This window comes from Falco naumanni, chromosome 4, assembly GCF_017639655.2.
Source record: "Falco naumanni isolate bFalNau1 chromosome 4, bFalNau1.pat, whole genome shotgun sequence".
NCBI lineage: Eukaryota > Metazoa > Chordata > Aves > Falconiformes > Falconidae > Falco > Falco naumanni.
The window spans coordinates 15,751,952-15,766,490 of record NC_054057.1 but is presented as its reverse complement, the minus strand read 5'-3'; the positions used below and the strand labels follow the sequence as shown (position 1 = coordinate 15,766,490).

The following is a 14,539-nucleotide window of genomic DNA, read 5'->3' as shown; positions in this document are numbered from 1 at the left end:
CCTGGACAATCTTATTGAGATTTAAATATCTGCCTTTTCTATGAGAAGAAATAAGCAGAGCATTCCTGTACCACCTAGTACTTTGGGTCAAAAAATAGCAAAGTTTTCTGCAATCTGGTATCAGCCACAGAACTTCTGGACAGAATCAAAAGTGACAAGATAAGGGAAGATAAGAATTCCAGGGACTGCATCAGAGACAGACTTACCCATGGATACTTGTTCTGTTTCCTTTCATAAGACAGAAGGATAAATACTGGAAAAAATCCCATCAGCATATAACTTTAGAATGCTGTGTGTAAGAGTTTCGGCCAACTGAAAGAAGGATGTTGTAAAATTCAAAGAGGTAAATGAAAATGAAGGCTAATCAGAAACAGAAAAGGCCTATTAAAATTCTTTCAGTGCTCTAACCAAGTGCATAAATCTAAATACCAAAATATTCTACCCTCTCCTCTAGTAGAAACCATAGGATGCCAATGTTAAAAAAAGAGAAAGCCAAAGACAATGCTAATGTATTGTACTACTACTTGGCATCCTATAAAACATTCAATGAGTTACACAAAGTACAAGTGAGCCTGAACTTACACCTTCAGAAGCTACATAAGCCAGGCACACAGGTCATAAACATGTACATGCCTCTAAGGTGAAACAATATCCAACTATTTCAGATTAAAAATTAAAATTCTTCTTATCAGACCTATAGAGTGAAAAATTGTCCTGGATTCCAATACACGGAATGTAATTAGTCCGGTTTAAATTAATCATGTATACTACTATAAAGAATGCCATGGGACCTCGAATGATAATCAAGTACAGTATCCCCCTCACATGTGGATATCCTAAGTATTACCAGACATAAAAATAACACTTTCAGACAGAACTTTAAAAAGAGTGCTTTTTGAAAAGCCATGTTATTCTTAATATGAAGTAAATTATTATAAACTAAATAATCGGTATTTGAGGCTTTGGTATTTCTCGTAAAATGTCTGAGAACATATTGGAACATTATTGAGTTTTGACTATTCAAAAATCACACTTTCTTTGACAAAATGTTTTCCTCCTTAGTGCTGCAGAAAATGCTTTACTGAGCTTAAAAAAAAATAACCTTCCATCAGGGTTTAATGATGAACATACAATATTTAATTTCCATGAGAATTTGGTAGAGCCCGTATGACATCACAAACTGAGCACAAAGTTCAAAAGACTGCTTAAGTGAGATTTTAAAACATTTTTTTAATATCTAAATTACTCAGATAAATTAATCAATATTCGCTCGATTCTCTGTTCAGGAAACAACAAAGTACAGTGAAAGGGCTGTGCTGCAACAGAATTATGCCCACCAAATGCGGAATTTCTTTAAATTACACTATACTAACTCTAGTTAAACAATTGTTTAATTGTTGTTTAAATTGTATTAGAGTAGTTGTGATTAGTTGCATTCACCTTCTAGTCATTCAAACCTGTTTTTCTTACCACTTCATTGTAAACCAAATATATTGCTTCTTGACCAACAGCAACAGCCTGGCCAAGCAATTCTGACTCACGAGCATCCCCGCTGACTGTTAATATCCATCAGGGACACTGTAATTTTTTCCAATCAAAAGGAGTGTAATCAGACTGAATTTCAGTCAAACCATATGCAAAATTCAAAAAGCTATACTTCAAAGCTTACTTTGCAACTAGATTAAGGCCCAGCAGCGGAGGAGGAGAGCCATCTCCCCGAGCCCACTCCCTTCCCATGTGGCAGGGCACAGCAGGGCATGCCAAGCAGCTGCGGGCGCTGGAGGCTTCCCCATCTCTCCTCTCTGGAAACTCTCCAGTTTTATTAAAACCCTAAAACAAGGGCCCGTCTGAGTGTGCAAACAGAGGGAACTTCCCCACATGGCGGGAAGGGTGAAGAGGCATTACCTTTCCCATGTATTTACTCCAAAGCATTTTGAGAACCCTGTCCTGTTTATGATCTCCATAGTGTACCTTAATGCTGATTAGCTTTTTCTTCCTGGGGGGATCTTAAGTTGTTTGGGTCTAATGAAATGTTCCGTACCACCCAAGGACATTATCTATCAGACTGAAGCCAGAAAAAGATGGTCTAAAAAGAAGGGATGCAGGCTTGGTAACAACTTGAAAATAAGAGATTAACACTATGAAAGGATAGAAATTGTTCATTCAAGAGTCTCCCAGATTTTTAAAGATGTATAATTCAGGGAAAACACATACAACCACCTGTGCATTTACAGTGAGCATACCTAAACACATCAGCAACCCAGAAATGAGTACTGTATTCAGAGTCTAAGAAGCATCTCTATTATAAGATTATTCTTTAGAGCAACAGAGTATTATGGATTACCTTAGTAACTAATTAAATTAATTAAAGGCACGCTTACAAGATTCAGATTAGGGGAAAGATGCATAAGAAGTTTTTCTCCAGCTAATTGAGATTATCTGAGTGCTGTCCTCTCTCAGCCAAGAGGTTCCGGCAGCTTTGCAAGACTCTGGGAAAGCAGACTCCACTGGGAATTGCTGCACAAGCACCTCCTTGTGGCGCTGAACCCTCAGAGCTGAAGCCATAGAAGGGATGCTATCTGAAAATCTCTTGGGATTTAGTTTCACCTTCTTTGAGGGAAACTCCCTGTAGAAATACTTGTGGGAATCTATAAAGGAGCAAATCTCCATCAAGAAGTTCGACTTACAGAGGGACTGCAGAACTGCTACCCTAAATCAAACCTTTGTGCTACTCGCACTTCAAGCTCTAAATGTCTTTCCTCATATTGCATGATCAGAGATTGATAGAATGAGGACCTAATCTGGGAATTATCACAGTAAAAATAGACACATATATTTTAATACACAAACACACAGCTGCCAATTCAAGAGATGTGAACTCAGCACATCTCTGTATAAAACTCAGGATGATATTATTACTAATATACATGACAGAAACGCTCAGGGGCACATGACTTGAATTGTTGTTTAATTCAACAGGGGTTCCTCAGGTTTTGGTTCATTGGAAACTGGGTGGTAAACCTGCCTGCAGGTACACAGTAATGCCATTGCTGTGGCCCAAACTGGCAGGGAAAGCAAATTAGTGTAAAACAGTCCTACAATGAAATCAGTGAAAGCTATGGACCGTTGCCATAGCTCAAGTATTGCCATTCTAGCCTTAACATCTTTACTACACAGCCTAATACAATTTGAGAAATCCTTATATGTATCCCCACAGGGTATGTGACATGCAGATGACATCCTAAACGTCTTAGTTGCTCACAAATAATGGATGAACATCTTTTTGACACTTATGATATGCAAATTAGTGAAAATGAGGTTCTAGAAAGGCAATCAGAAGAAAAAAAGTGTGATAGAGGTAGAATTCAAATATACTTCTGACAAGTACTTACAGTAAAAGTCACAGAACAAAAGTTCACTCTCCACAGTGAGTGCAGAATTGCCTGTTAAAGCTGACACTCTTTTTTCTCAGAGGAATTTTTCCTTATTACTAGATGGAATAAATAAAAAAAAAAAGTCTACTCTTGTTTTGAAAGTTGAAACATTTTATTTGTGAGTTCCTAGCTGCAATCCCATGGTGATTGTGTGTCTGATGGAAAGATATTGGCTAGTTCTATAAAAATTACAGTGATAATCACTTGCCTTTACATTACATACTAGGTGATATATTGAGATGGCAGGCAGATTTTTTTCCTCTGGGGAAAAAGAGAAATTAAAAATTTCTCAGTAAAGCAGGCAAAAATGGTACTATTTGCTTCCCAAATGAAAATTTCTTCCACTTCACAAGAAATACTTTAATCTAGGTGATTTACTGGACTCTAGTAAGATGCACTATATCTTCACAGAAGAGACAAAGTGATAACAGTAATTTCCATGCAGGGTGGCAGGAGAGGCTTGCAGAACCAAGAAATGGGACAAGATCACTCTCCTGATGTCACTGATAGGTTACACAAATGCTGCTAAAAAAAGACTAATTTATCTGAATAGCAGTATTGTCTAACCCAAGAGGAAGCAACCAGACCTTACTAACCAGAGTTAGTAAGAGGGCCAAAGGAGAAAAAAGCAAAACCAAAAAACCCAAACCCTGTTTCTTTGATTCAATAATTTTATTCAGTTTCTGTCCATTATATCAATGCCAGTGAGAGAATGTGCTTGAAAAAGGCTGGTTAACCTAGGCTTGAGAGAGCCAAAAGCATTAAAAGCTAAGAGGTGATTATAAAAACCAGAAAGATGACAGTAAATACTTCCTCTTTAAAGCTTTTAAATGATCCTCACATACAGTTACAAAAAGTTAGCTCAAAGCCTATTTTTTTCTGGTTTTCACTCCTAATGATTTCTGTTGCAGCAAAATAAAGTCTGCAAATAGGGCTGCTCATGGTGCTCCCATTAGTAAGTCTATACAAAGACATATTCCCCCCACAGAATGTCCTGTATCTTTATTTCTGTTTAATAAATGAATACAATAGGACTGTAGGCCAAAATCAGTGAAGAAAGTGTTGCAAGAAGTTTATATTGCCCTGCAGTCAATTTGCTGGTTAAAGTTGAAAATTACCATTTTAAAAAAACCAAACATTCAAAACAAACGTTCAACTTTGGCCGAAAAAAGCCTCCTCCACCCACGGGAGATAAAATTTAGTGAATAAATACTATTAAACTAAAACAACACATAAATATCCATTTCATCAAGGTAAGGTCATTTTGTACATCAACAAATTCTCTAACACATTTTATATTTTGAAATTGAGACATCTGTCGCCATCAGCTCACTGGAGTCAGATGAAACACCTGGACAAAGATTAATTAGCCATATTGCTATGCCTTATCCTTATTTCCAGAGATAGATGCTATAAAGCCATCTATAGCATAAACATACAACTTCCCTTTGTACATTCCTCTTACATAAGAAATACCTGTGCCTGTCACAATGAAGTTAATGTAACCACAGACTGGAAAGATGGTCTGTAGAAGCACTGATTGGCAAGAGTGGAAAACAGTGCACATCATGATCCTTCTATTAAAATACTGTTCAGATACTAAAAAAAAGAACACTACTGCTCTAGGCTTCAAAATTCAGCACAAAAAGCTGATGTGGGCAGAAACCTTCTTAAACAGATATGATTATATTTCAATGTCTTTTGTGATTATGGCAATTTTGACAAGATAAACATCTCCTCTGAACAGGACTTTTTAAGGTTTAGAGAAATAATGTAAGATTTGTTAAATAATCTGTCAAATTATGTATGAACTCTGCTTTCAAAAGAAATCCTATGATCTCATTAAAATAATTACAGAAAATCTATGCCTGATATTACAAATAACAAGTACCAGTATCACTGGTATATAAAGGAGAGATCTAAAAGTACAGGAACTTGCAAGATTCAATAGATGATAGCACAGCTTTGTTCTCTTAAGATAGTCAACAGAAATTTCCTGCACACTAGGTCAAATTTTGAACCAGTGTCTTCAAAACAGAAGGAAAGGAAACAACTCTGTAGCTATGCTAAAATTAAATAATCTAGCTATGTATATTGCAGCCTCATTTCTCTTTCCTTTTCTCACACTTGGTAGCCTCTTTTCTCTTACTGGTTTTGGGGAAAAGCAAAAGCCAATTTTACACAGTACAACAGTTACACACAAAGAGAAGCACGGGTGCGAGCAAAAATCAATAGGAAGTGTCATTAAAAAAATCTTTGCTGGAATTGTCTTTTCAGGAAGAGCAGGAGAAAAGGAGTGAAACCTGAGATGAAGTCAAGAATGAGAGAAATTATTTATTTTAAACACCATAGCAATTTGAATTTTATATATTCATACTTCTTTTAGGGAAAGACAGGACTGAGCAAAACTAGGAAGAAGGGGATGGTGTTTGTCTTTCCTGTTATGTAAATACAGCAGGCAGGAGAGAGGGCAGGAACAGCTCTGAAAGCTCTACAAAAGAGTTTTTGTAGAGTCCTTAACTCCTGCTGCCATTGATTACGGCCTTACTCTAGTAGCCAGCACTGCACTTAGAAAATTCAAGTGTCTTCTGCCTCACACTGGGCAAGTTACCCTCCTTTAATTGAAAACTCCTGCTTTTGGAGAATAAATGGTGAAGTAATCAATCGACACAAGGTGACAATGCAGGCAAAGCTTCTGATCAAGACAACAAGCTAAAAATCATAGTATTACCACAGAGGACATTACAGATACAGAAGGTTTTCCACCTAAGCTACCTGAAAGACACAACATGCCACCATGTCAGAGCAGGACAAAACTGAAACTCCCACCTGCCATAACATCACCAGATTCTGGTCCTGCACGACTGCCCTGGATTGGCATTCTACATCACAATCACTCTGGCAGAAGTGGTCCCTACCGCTCAGTGAAAATGAGGAGTCAACAGTCTGTTTCAAGTACAAACCTATTTCAGGTACAAAATGGCATTTTATTTATCATAAATTCAAGCACTGTGTTCCTGAGCAGCTATTAAATGCTACAAGGTTAGTTCTTTCAGAAGGCATTCAGAAAACAGTTCCCATAGTTCATAAAGCTGAAGTACCACACAAATATATAAATAACATGGGTTTTAAATAGCTGAACGGTTAACTGAAATAGGAGAAACCCAACAATCATTTTACAGGAGATTTTAAGTGTAGAAGGCTATCTTCTGCAGAGAAGTTAACTGAAATTTAAAGACTTCTAATGTCACACATTTGGTTTTCAAAATTCTTTTATACTCTTTTTTACTTTAAGAGGAAAAAAACTGCCAAAAAATATCCAATGAATTAAAATAAAGCACATGAACTTTTAAAATTTTTAGAAGCCCACTCACCAGTCTCTTTAAAATTCTCAGCAAAAGTTTCAGTTGTCGTGTGTCTTTCTTCGACTTCAGTACTTCAGCAAAGCTGTCCATGTTTTCTGGAGACATATTCTCCCGAGTGTTCCCTCCATACAGCTGAACCAGCAATGATAAGCACTGTGAGGCACTCAAAAATATTTCAGTATCTTCACTGGGAAGCTAAAAATGAACAAAAAAATGAACAAATAAAAATAAAATTCCAATTTCAGAAAAATTGCATGTCACTGGGGATTTGGAAGAGTATTAACATTTCCATTGTGTCAGAAAAGAATAATTTCTAGTTGATTGACTCAAAATTCCATTAAACTAAGCTTAATAAATGAAGTGATGACAATACAATTAAAATATATCTATTCTTAAGCAGCAGTATAACAATGTCTCCACTATGATTCTAATCAAATAGCCTACCTATAGCCACATTACAAAAGCACCGAAAATGTTGCTCCCAGTTCTGTTATTTTAAGACAGTATATTTTGCTTTAAATAGAAGTAGTAATAGCAGAAAGTATCATTATAGTCATGATGTCTAATCTTCTACATAATGCACACCATAAAACTTCATCTAATTATTTCTAAATCAAGTCTATGGCTTCTGGTTGAGGCAGGGTACAGGCTACCTAGCTATTTAATCGATTTTCAAGTCACATTAGGAGGGAATGGTTTGCAGATTTAAAATATTTTCCTGAATTCCAGCTTTTCTGCACTCCTTTGAAGAGCAGACACTGGAGTAGGCCCTAGCAATGAGATGGAAAAACTTTTTCCTAGGAGGAAAAATTATGGAAAAGATTTGGGGGCATGGCTAATTATCATCTTTAAGGAGCTTCTGATAGTATGAAACCACTAAAAAAAAATTTTATCTTTCTTGAAAGTACAATCTGGAAATAACAAGTAGGGATACTATTTTATGCTCGAATTTAGCACCGTTGGAATGACAACAGGAATACAATGCCTAGTTTTAGTACAGACGGTTCACAAAAGCTAGTGAAAAAAATCACAGAGGTTTCTTGGGAACAGGCAAGAGGGTGACAAATTGGAAAACATAACAACAAAGGACTGAAGGAATTCAATGTCTATAGCTTATCAAAGGGAGGGTTAAAGGGCACTTGATCATATGTTTTTGGTTACATGTGAGAAAAAGCAGGCTGAGGATAGGTTAATTCCTTTACCTGAATAGGAAAGTTAAGAGATGAATGCTCAAAACTTTAGATAAAGCAATTGTGATTAGAAGGAAGATAATACTTTGATTTCCTTCCCCCACCCACCCACCCTTTTTTTTTTTTTTTTGGTAGGAAGAGTGGTTAACCACTGAAACAACTTTCTTAGAACTGAGACAGATTCTCCATCACAGGCAATTGATCTATCACAAAAATATTTTTTTCTAAAAAAAAATAACAAACCCTTTCACTATAATGAGGAATTAATTTAGCAAAGTCCTATGTCTTGTGTTATGTAAGGTCCTAGACTAAACGATTACAAATAGCCTTTTCTCACCTTATAATACATGAACGGCACAAAATATACCAGTGGTGGTCTTAAACAATAAGGTACAGAAGTTCAAAACTACCTCATGACTCCTACTTGGCTTTTTAATTCAAAAAGTACTATTTAAATAAAAAGAAGCTAGATTAAAGAACAGTTAACAGACTATCCTTACGGACAATAAAAGGGAACAATTTATATAATCTGCCCAACCATTTATATAACAAGTCCTACCACTTCAATAATGATTACTTATTTAATCTGCAGTGTGAACTTCACAAGTTTTTTTCATTTTAAGGAAAACCCATACAGTTAAAGTAATCTGTGAACATATCAACAGACATATACTCCTCAAATATTCAAGCAGCAATTCTCCAAGGATCTGTATGCAAATACAATCCTGTTTTCCATTAACTTCATAGATCTGGCTGTTTAAAACAGACTGAACTGACATGTAAGCTCTGAATACATAGCCCCAAGACATATCACATTTTATTTGACCTAATGCTATGCAAGTGACAGGACCACAGCAGCTATTTCTTCCACAGTTCTGCTGCATGGTTTTTCTTCGTTCCAGTTTAAATGCCACCTATTTGATTGTTTCCTTTCCAACATCCCATATTATCTAATAACATCATCAACATAAATAGCAAGGCTAAAAAGGAGGAAAAGCTACAAATAGTAACAAGCTTTATTGCTCCATTTATATCTTCAATCTTTATCAAGTCAAAAAATATTTTCCACTGATCTCACTGGGGGCTTTGAGCCGACTTGTATTTCCTTCACTGAAAAAAAATATGCTATTAGATAAAGGAATGAAAAATTAAACTAACATATCTTTGTCATCCCTTTCTAAAGCAGCACTCCAACTTACAGTTTGTTACTAGATCAGCGTAAACAGGTATATTAACCACTCTCTAAAGAAAACCGCAGAAGAAACCACAGTACGTGAACTTTATTTAATTTTCAAATGTTGTTTGTTGGCTAACCAAAAATAAAAAATAAAATTTCAGTGAACATTTGGGCAGGTATGCCCCTGCCCTGGTATTGCAGTGGATGCTAGTTCCCTGGGCTCCATAAGCATAAAACCCCATGTACAATCAGTAATCACAACAGCCATACTTTGAAGCGAGCCTGCTCCCAAGGTCTTTTTCTGAGCTATTCACTGAGTATCAGAGGAGTGGAACGGCGTCAGTCTCTGTAGAGGACTGCCCCTACAAGAACCTTGCATGAAGAAATACACAAAGCAGCATGTCCTTCACAGTTCTTCCCGACACCAGGAGGGTATGTGACTTTCAAGGAAGCAAATGAGCAAGTCCAGCTTGTTAAGTGTTATTCCCAAGGTAGGCTGTCTTCAGCTGGAGTCCCCAGTTAGTGAGACCGGAACATTTTGCCCAAGGCGAGGAGGAGCTGGGTTTGGGCCAGTGGTTTTGTTTATCTCCTCCTGGCATGCTCAACCTTTTCTTTATCACTGTTGCTGCTGTTCTTTGTCCCCCAACAAGAGAAAGGAAGACCCTGGAACCCTCCATGCAATATGTCTTAGCATCAGATAGGCTTGCTCTTCACAGCATATCAGACTTCCAGTGACGTCATCCTATTAGGTCACAAATGCCAATGAAGTCCTTCATCCCCTATTGTCCTTCACGCTCTTCTGCTCCTCTGCTTCACCAGAGTTCCTTTGAGCTTCAGTGTTACCTAGGGTTTGGGGAGCAAGTTGCTGTCATCCTGGAAAATTGCAGGATAAAACAACAGCATAGCTCTTGGATGAACAGGAAAACAATCTGGGAATAGGAAAGGCCATATTTACTCTGGAGAGGATGAGAATCACTGGCCTGCAGTCTAATCCATCAATAATGAATGTGGAAGAGGAACTCTCAGCAATGTCCCTATTTAAGTACGTCCACATCAGCACTGTCCTCTATAACTCTCACCATTCTGCTGTTCCATTACTGACAAGTAGTGATTTAGATGTCAAAAGCCATAAGCTGGTAACCTGATATCTAACATCAGCTGCCAGTGTTAGTACTGATTATAAAGAATAGGGGATCTGAGGAAAATTATTGGTATGAACAAAAGCAATGACTGAAAATATAATAAATATCTGCAAACATAGAAAGCCAAGGAATGAAAATTCAGCTTTCAAGTAACTATTTTCTCATATCTAATAAAACCAGCAAAGCTAAAAACATGTTGCTAGACAATGAATATAGACTGTTGGCTCATCACTTAGCTGGAACAGCATTCTGATTATTTTTCTAACCATAACAATTCCATTTGATATGAAAAAGTGTATTTCTAGTCTTTGAAACGCATTTATAGTTTTTCATGACAGCAGCTACTTAAATTTTTGCTCTTTCAGGCAGAAGAAATCCATGAAAAACTAAAGTTAACTCTTTAAGAAAATATCAGCCCCTTAATATTTCATAATTACATGAAAAAACTCTAGTGGCCTTTCCTTTCTTTTTGCTTTATCCATCTTAGAAGGGTTTATGGATTCAGCCCTTCAGCAAGGCAGAAACATTAGTACTCCTCCTTGCAGCTGTTAATATTCTGGGCTAGCATATAGCTTGAAGAAAATCCAGTACCATAAAATAAATTACTGAACAGCTAAAGTCATAATTTTTGCCATTCTCTAACTCAAAACTGTAGATTTATTTTTCACTTCAAAATTTTACATAATGCCTCATGACAAGACTTCTGTGCAATGAAGATTGTGTATTACTTTTAATTTTTATGGCCATGTTAAAACTTCCTGTAAGAAGGCTCATAACATAAACTTCTCCTTTCTAGATGGAACCTGCTCTGTGTATTTTAAGGTTAATGTGGTGAAGAGCGGGAAGTTTCTTGTTATTACACATCTATATTTCTGCAGTCTGTTGTCAAAAATGCCTTCATTTTGAACTGAGTCGCAGCGTGTTCATGAATTGCAAACCATTGCAAGAAACACGTGATCATTTGAGCTGAAGTGGCAGTTTTCACAGCACTGGAGTTGTTACAGCATCTAATTTTAGAGCTCCAGTGAAACTGCCTGGCTTACCCGGAGGGGACACTATTTCAGTGCATTAATGAGGTTATACACAAAGAGAGTTTATTACGGTAAGAGATAGTTGTTCATTAGATCAGTAATGTGATTACAGAATGTGCTGTAAAGGAAGCACCAGTGGGAACTATAGGGAAGATGATTTTGCAAACATTAAACGGAATGTAAAAGCAAAATTTCATTATTAAATCTGCTAACTTTACTATGCTCTTTTTATTAGTAAAAATGTACAGTTTTAAATGAAAAAATAAAATATATTTTGGCTCAGGGCAAAATTGTTGTCCTTCTACCCAAGGGAAAATATTTTTTAAAACAATGTATTTTCAGTTCATTTTAAAGAAACTAAATCCCCATTCTGAAATTCTGTGCTTGTGACAATATATTCTTACTTCCTCTGGTGCCTTTTTTTTTTTTTTTTATTTTGTGATTTTGTTTAGGGTTTGGTTTTTAGGGTAGCTCTGTAGAAAAGAATTCTTCAAATATGACTCAGATAAAGTTGCAAATACAGTAACAGCAATACATTATAGGACATAAATGTATGTCTTTTCATTCTGACCACAGAAGCATCTGTATTCCTAAGAAATGTGAACTAAAATCCTACAGTCCACAGGGTTATCACTCTTCTGCAGTCATTTTCATCATTCATCAGCAAATACCTTCATGTGCTCTGAAACCGAAGCCAGGGCACAGCCTCAGAGCCAGCGCAATGTAGAGACCAAAAGGACCTAGAAGAGATCATCTCATTCATCCATGTGCACTGAGGCTTCATATTGGTCCTCTTCATGATTGCACATGATTAACTGGTCTTTCAACAGTGATATATAGAGCACAGAAATCAACTGCAAATGTCACTAGTAATACTATAATGAAGGAGCCTACCACCAGAAGGCAAGAAAACTTCTCTCTCGGCAGTCTGGCAGGCTGCAGAAAAGACTGGAAGATCTACACCTAGGATCTAAATCTAGGATCTAAAGAGAAATGAAACTCCTTTTCATAGTACTGGCAAGATTTCTGTAAATTTCTGAAAAGCTTCTGAAAATCCACACTGAAGTGATTTCAAAAGTAAGTAAAAAAAAATATTTTTTTTTTTTTAGTATAATGGTATGTCAAAAAGTAGAAGGTATTTTAAATCTTCCATAACTGCTGCAAGTTCCAGTATAATAATCAAATTACATTTATGTTCAAGTGGAGAAACATTACACAAAAAAGCTAAATGTAATTAACTTCTAAACACAAAGCTGCCAAGTAGAAGACTAAATGCTCAATTTGCTTTCCTCTTATTGATCAATTAAGGGCAGACTGATCATGGGATTAAACATTCAATTCTCCATATTTGCAGTGTTTTCTGCATGACAGAATTTGTAATTATTTCTTCTTTCACATTTTAAAAAACTCTGAAGTTTCATTTACATGCAATCTATGTTTCCTACACTTGCTTTGCTATGCCCTAAGTGGTAGACTAAATCACAATTCTAGAAGGGAAAATTTATTGTAAGGTTTTTATATTTTCAAGTTTAATACACATTGACTTTTGAGGGATTATTAAGACAAATAAACATGTAGAACTTGAGAAAAATAAATAAATAGACAAATTAATGGGGCATGGAACAATCATCTACTTGAGGGGTAGTCATATCAATGAGGGAAAGCAATTATTCAAAGTAACATAAGAAACTACAACTATGGTAAAATAGGTAGAAATAGCAAACCATATATATATAAAATATAATTTTAAGCCAATATCTTAAAGTGATGGTGAGTTCAGGATTTAAGACCTCCATTATCTCCAAAAAAGTAAAGTTTTCAAATAACGGAATGCCTTAAAACAGCAATAAAGGGTTATATAGCCGCATAGCTCAACGAACTCAGAGAACTACTGCTGGCAGCTCTGCAGAACTTGCGCTTAGGTGGGCCTGAGTCTTTTTGAAGGGGTAGGGAGCATATACATCTTAAGAGACCCATTAAACTTCACAAAGAATCTAGTCATATTTAAAGAGACTGGGGCATAAAAGATTTAAAACAAGTAGATCCTAAATGCTGAAATTATTCTATTGTTTGAACTCTTCCAGCCTTAATAGGAAATGTTTAATACAGCAATGGGTAAGGATATAACATTTAACAAACCCAGTGGAAGTAAATTTCATATACCCAATTGAGCAAATGTATATAAAGAACAACACATACACATTACAAGAAAAAAAATCCCTACCCTTGCAAAATCTTTAACAAAATTCAAAACCAAAACCAAGCAAAAAAAAAGCAGCAGCACTAACAGTCTTCACTCTTTACTCGTATGTTAAAATCAGCAGATTTTAAATAAGCATTTTAAACATACCAGAATCTGCAGAAATACAGAACAAAGCAAAAAATAGTGGTAATTTGCAGCCATGCTTCTGAAATACAAGGGCAAGTCAAAATCTAATTAGTACATGCTAACTATACAATTATCCTATCCTTTAATTAAAAACTTATAAAGACTTCCAGGTGGTATAGGCTGAGAAAAGCTTGGCCTCTAATTTTCTGTTCTTTAGAGAGTTAATGGAATCTAAATTTATGACTACTTCCCATTTAAGGGAATATTTGCATCTCTTTATGTCTTACTACTTATCATGTATACACATTTTAAAAAATAATAGAAAATAAAAGACTTTATAAAGATGAAAGATTATATAGTTGAAATTCAGTCACTTGTCATTCAGTGAACATTTCCAAAAAACCTTCGCTAATAGCTGGTTAAAATAAATACATCAAAAGATTATTTAGCCACAATAATGCCAAAAATTAATAAAAGAGGAATCACATTCTTCCCCAATATAGATGATGACTGACAGTGCTAAAGAGAGCAAAAGGGCCACAATGTTCATATCACAATACATCTGGAAGCTTATATTTAAATGAAACACAAAAAAACAATTGGGTCTGGAAGAGAACACAGAAAATCTGAAATGCCTTTAAGTGAAATAACCTGGAAAAGATAGTGTGATATGCCACAGGGAAATTTTCACATAACATTTAAATGGCTTTATGTTAAATAAAAGGCTGAGGCTGCCTCTAAAAACCCCATCCAGCTCAAGAAGCATTCTTCTGCTACAACCTACTACACGCAGAGCCAGTACAAATCTCTTGTGCAGTGTGATGAAGGCTGAGCTGATGGGATGCATCAGGGCCACAACACAGCCCTCTGT

General features: G+C 36.0%; 1 protein-coding gene across 3 annotated transcripts in view; it reads right to left on the bottom strand.

Moving 5' to 3' along the window:
* The window catches only part of ULK4 (unc-51 like kinase 4), a 246,219-nt gene that overhangs the window by 49,137 nt on the left and 182,543 nt on the right, over window positions 1-14,539 (bottom strand). For all 3 annotated transcript variants that reach the window (XM_040589959.1, XM_040589958.1, XM_040589957.1), the window contains exon 35: window positions 6,809-6,994. In XM_040589959.1, coding sequence (XP_040445893.1) covers window positions 6,809-6,994 — 186 coding nt within the window. The remainder of the gene's footprint in view (window positions 1-6,808; window positions 6,995-14,539) is intronic.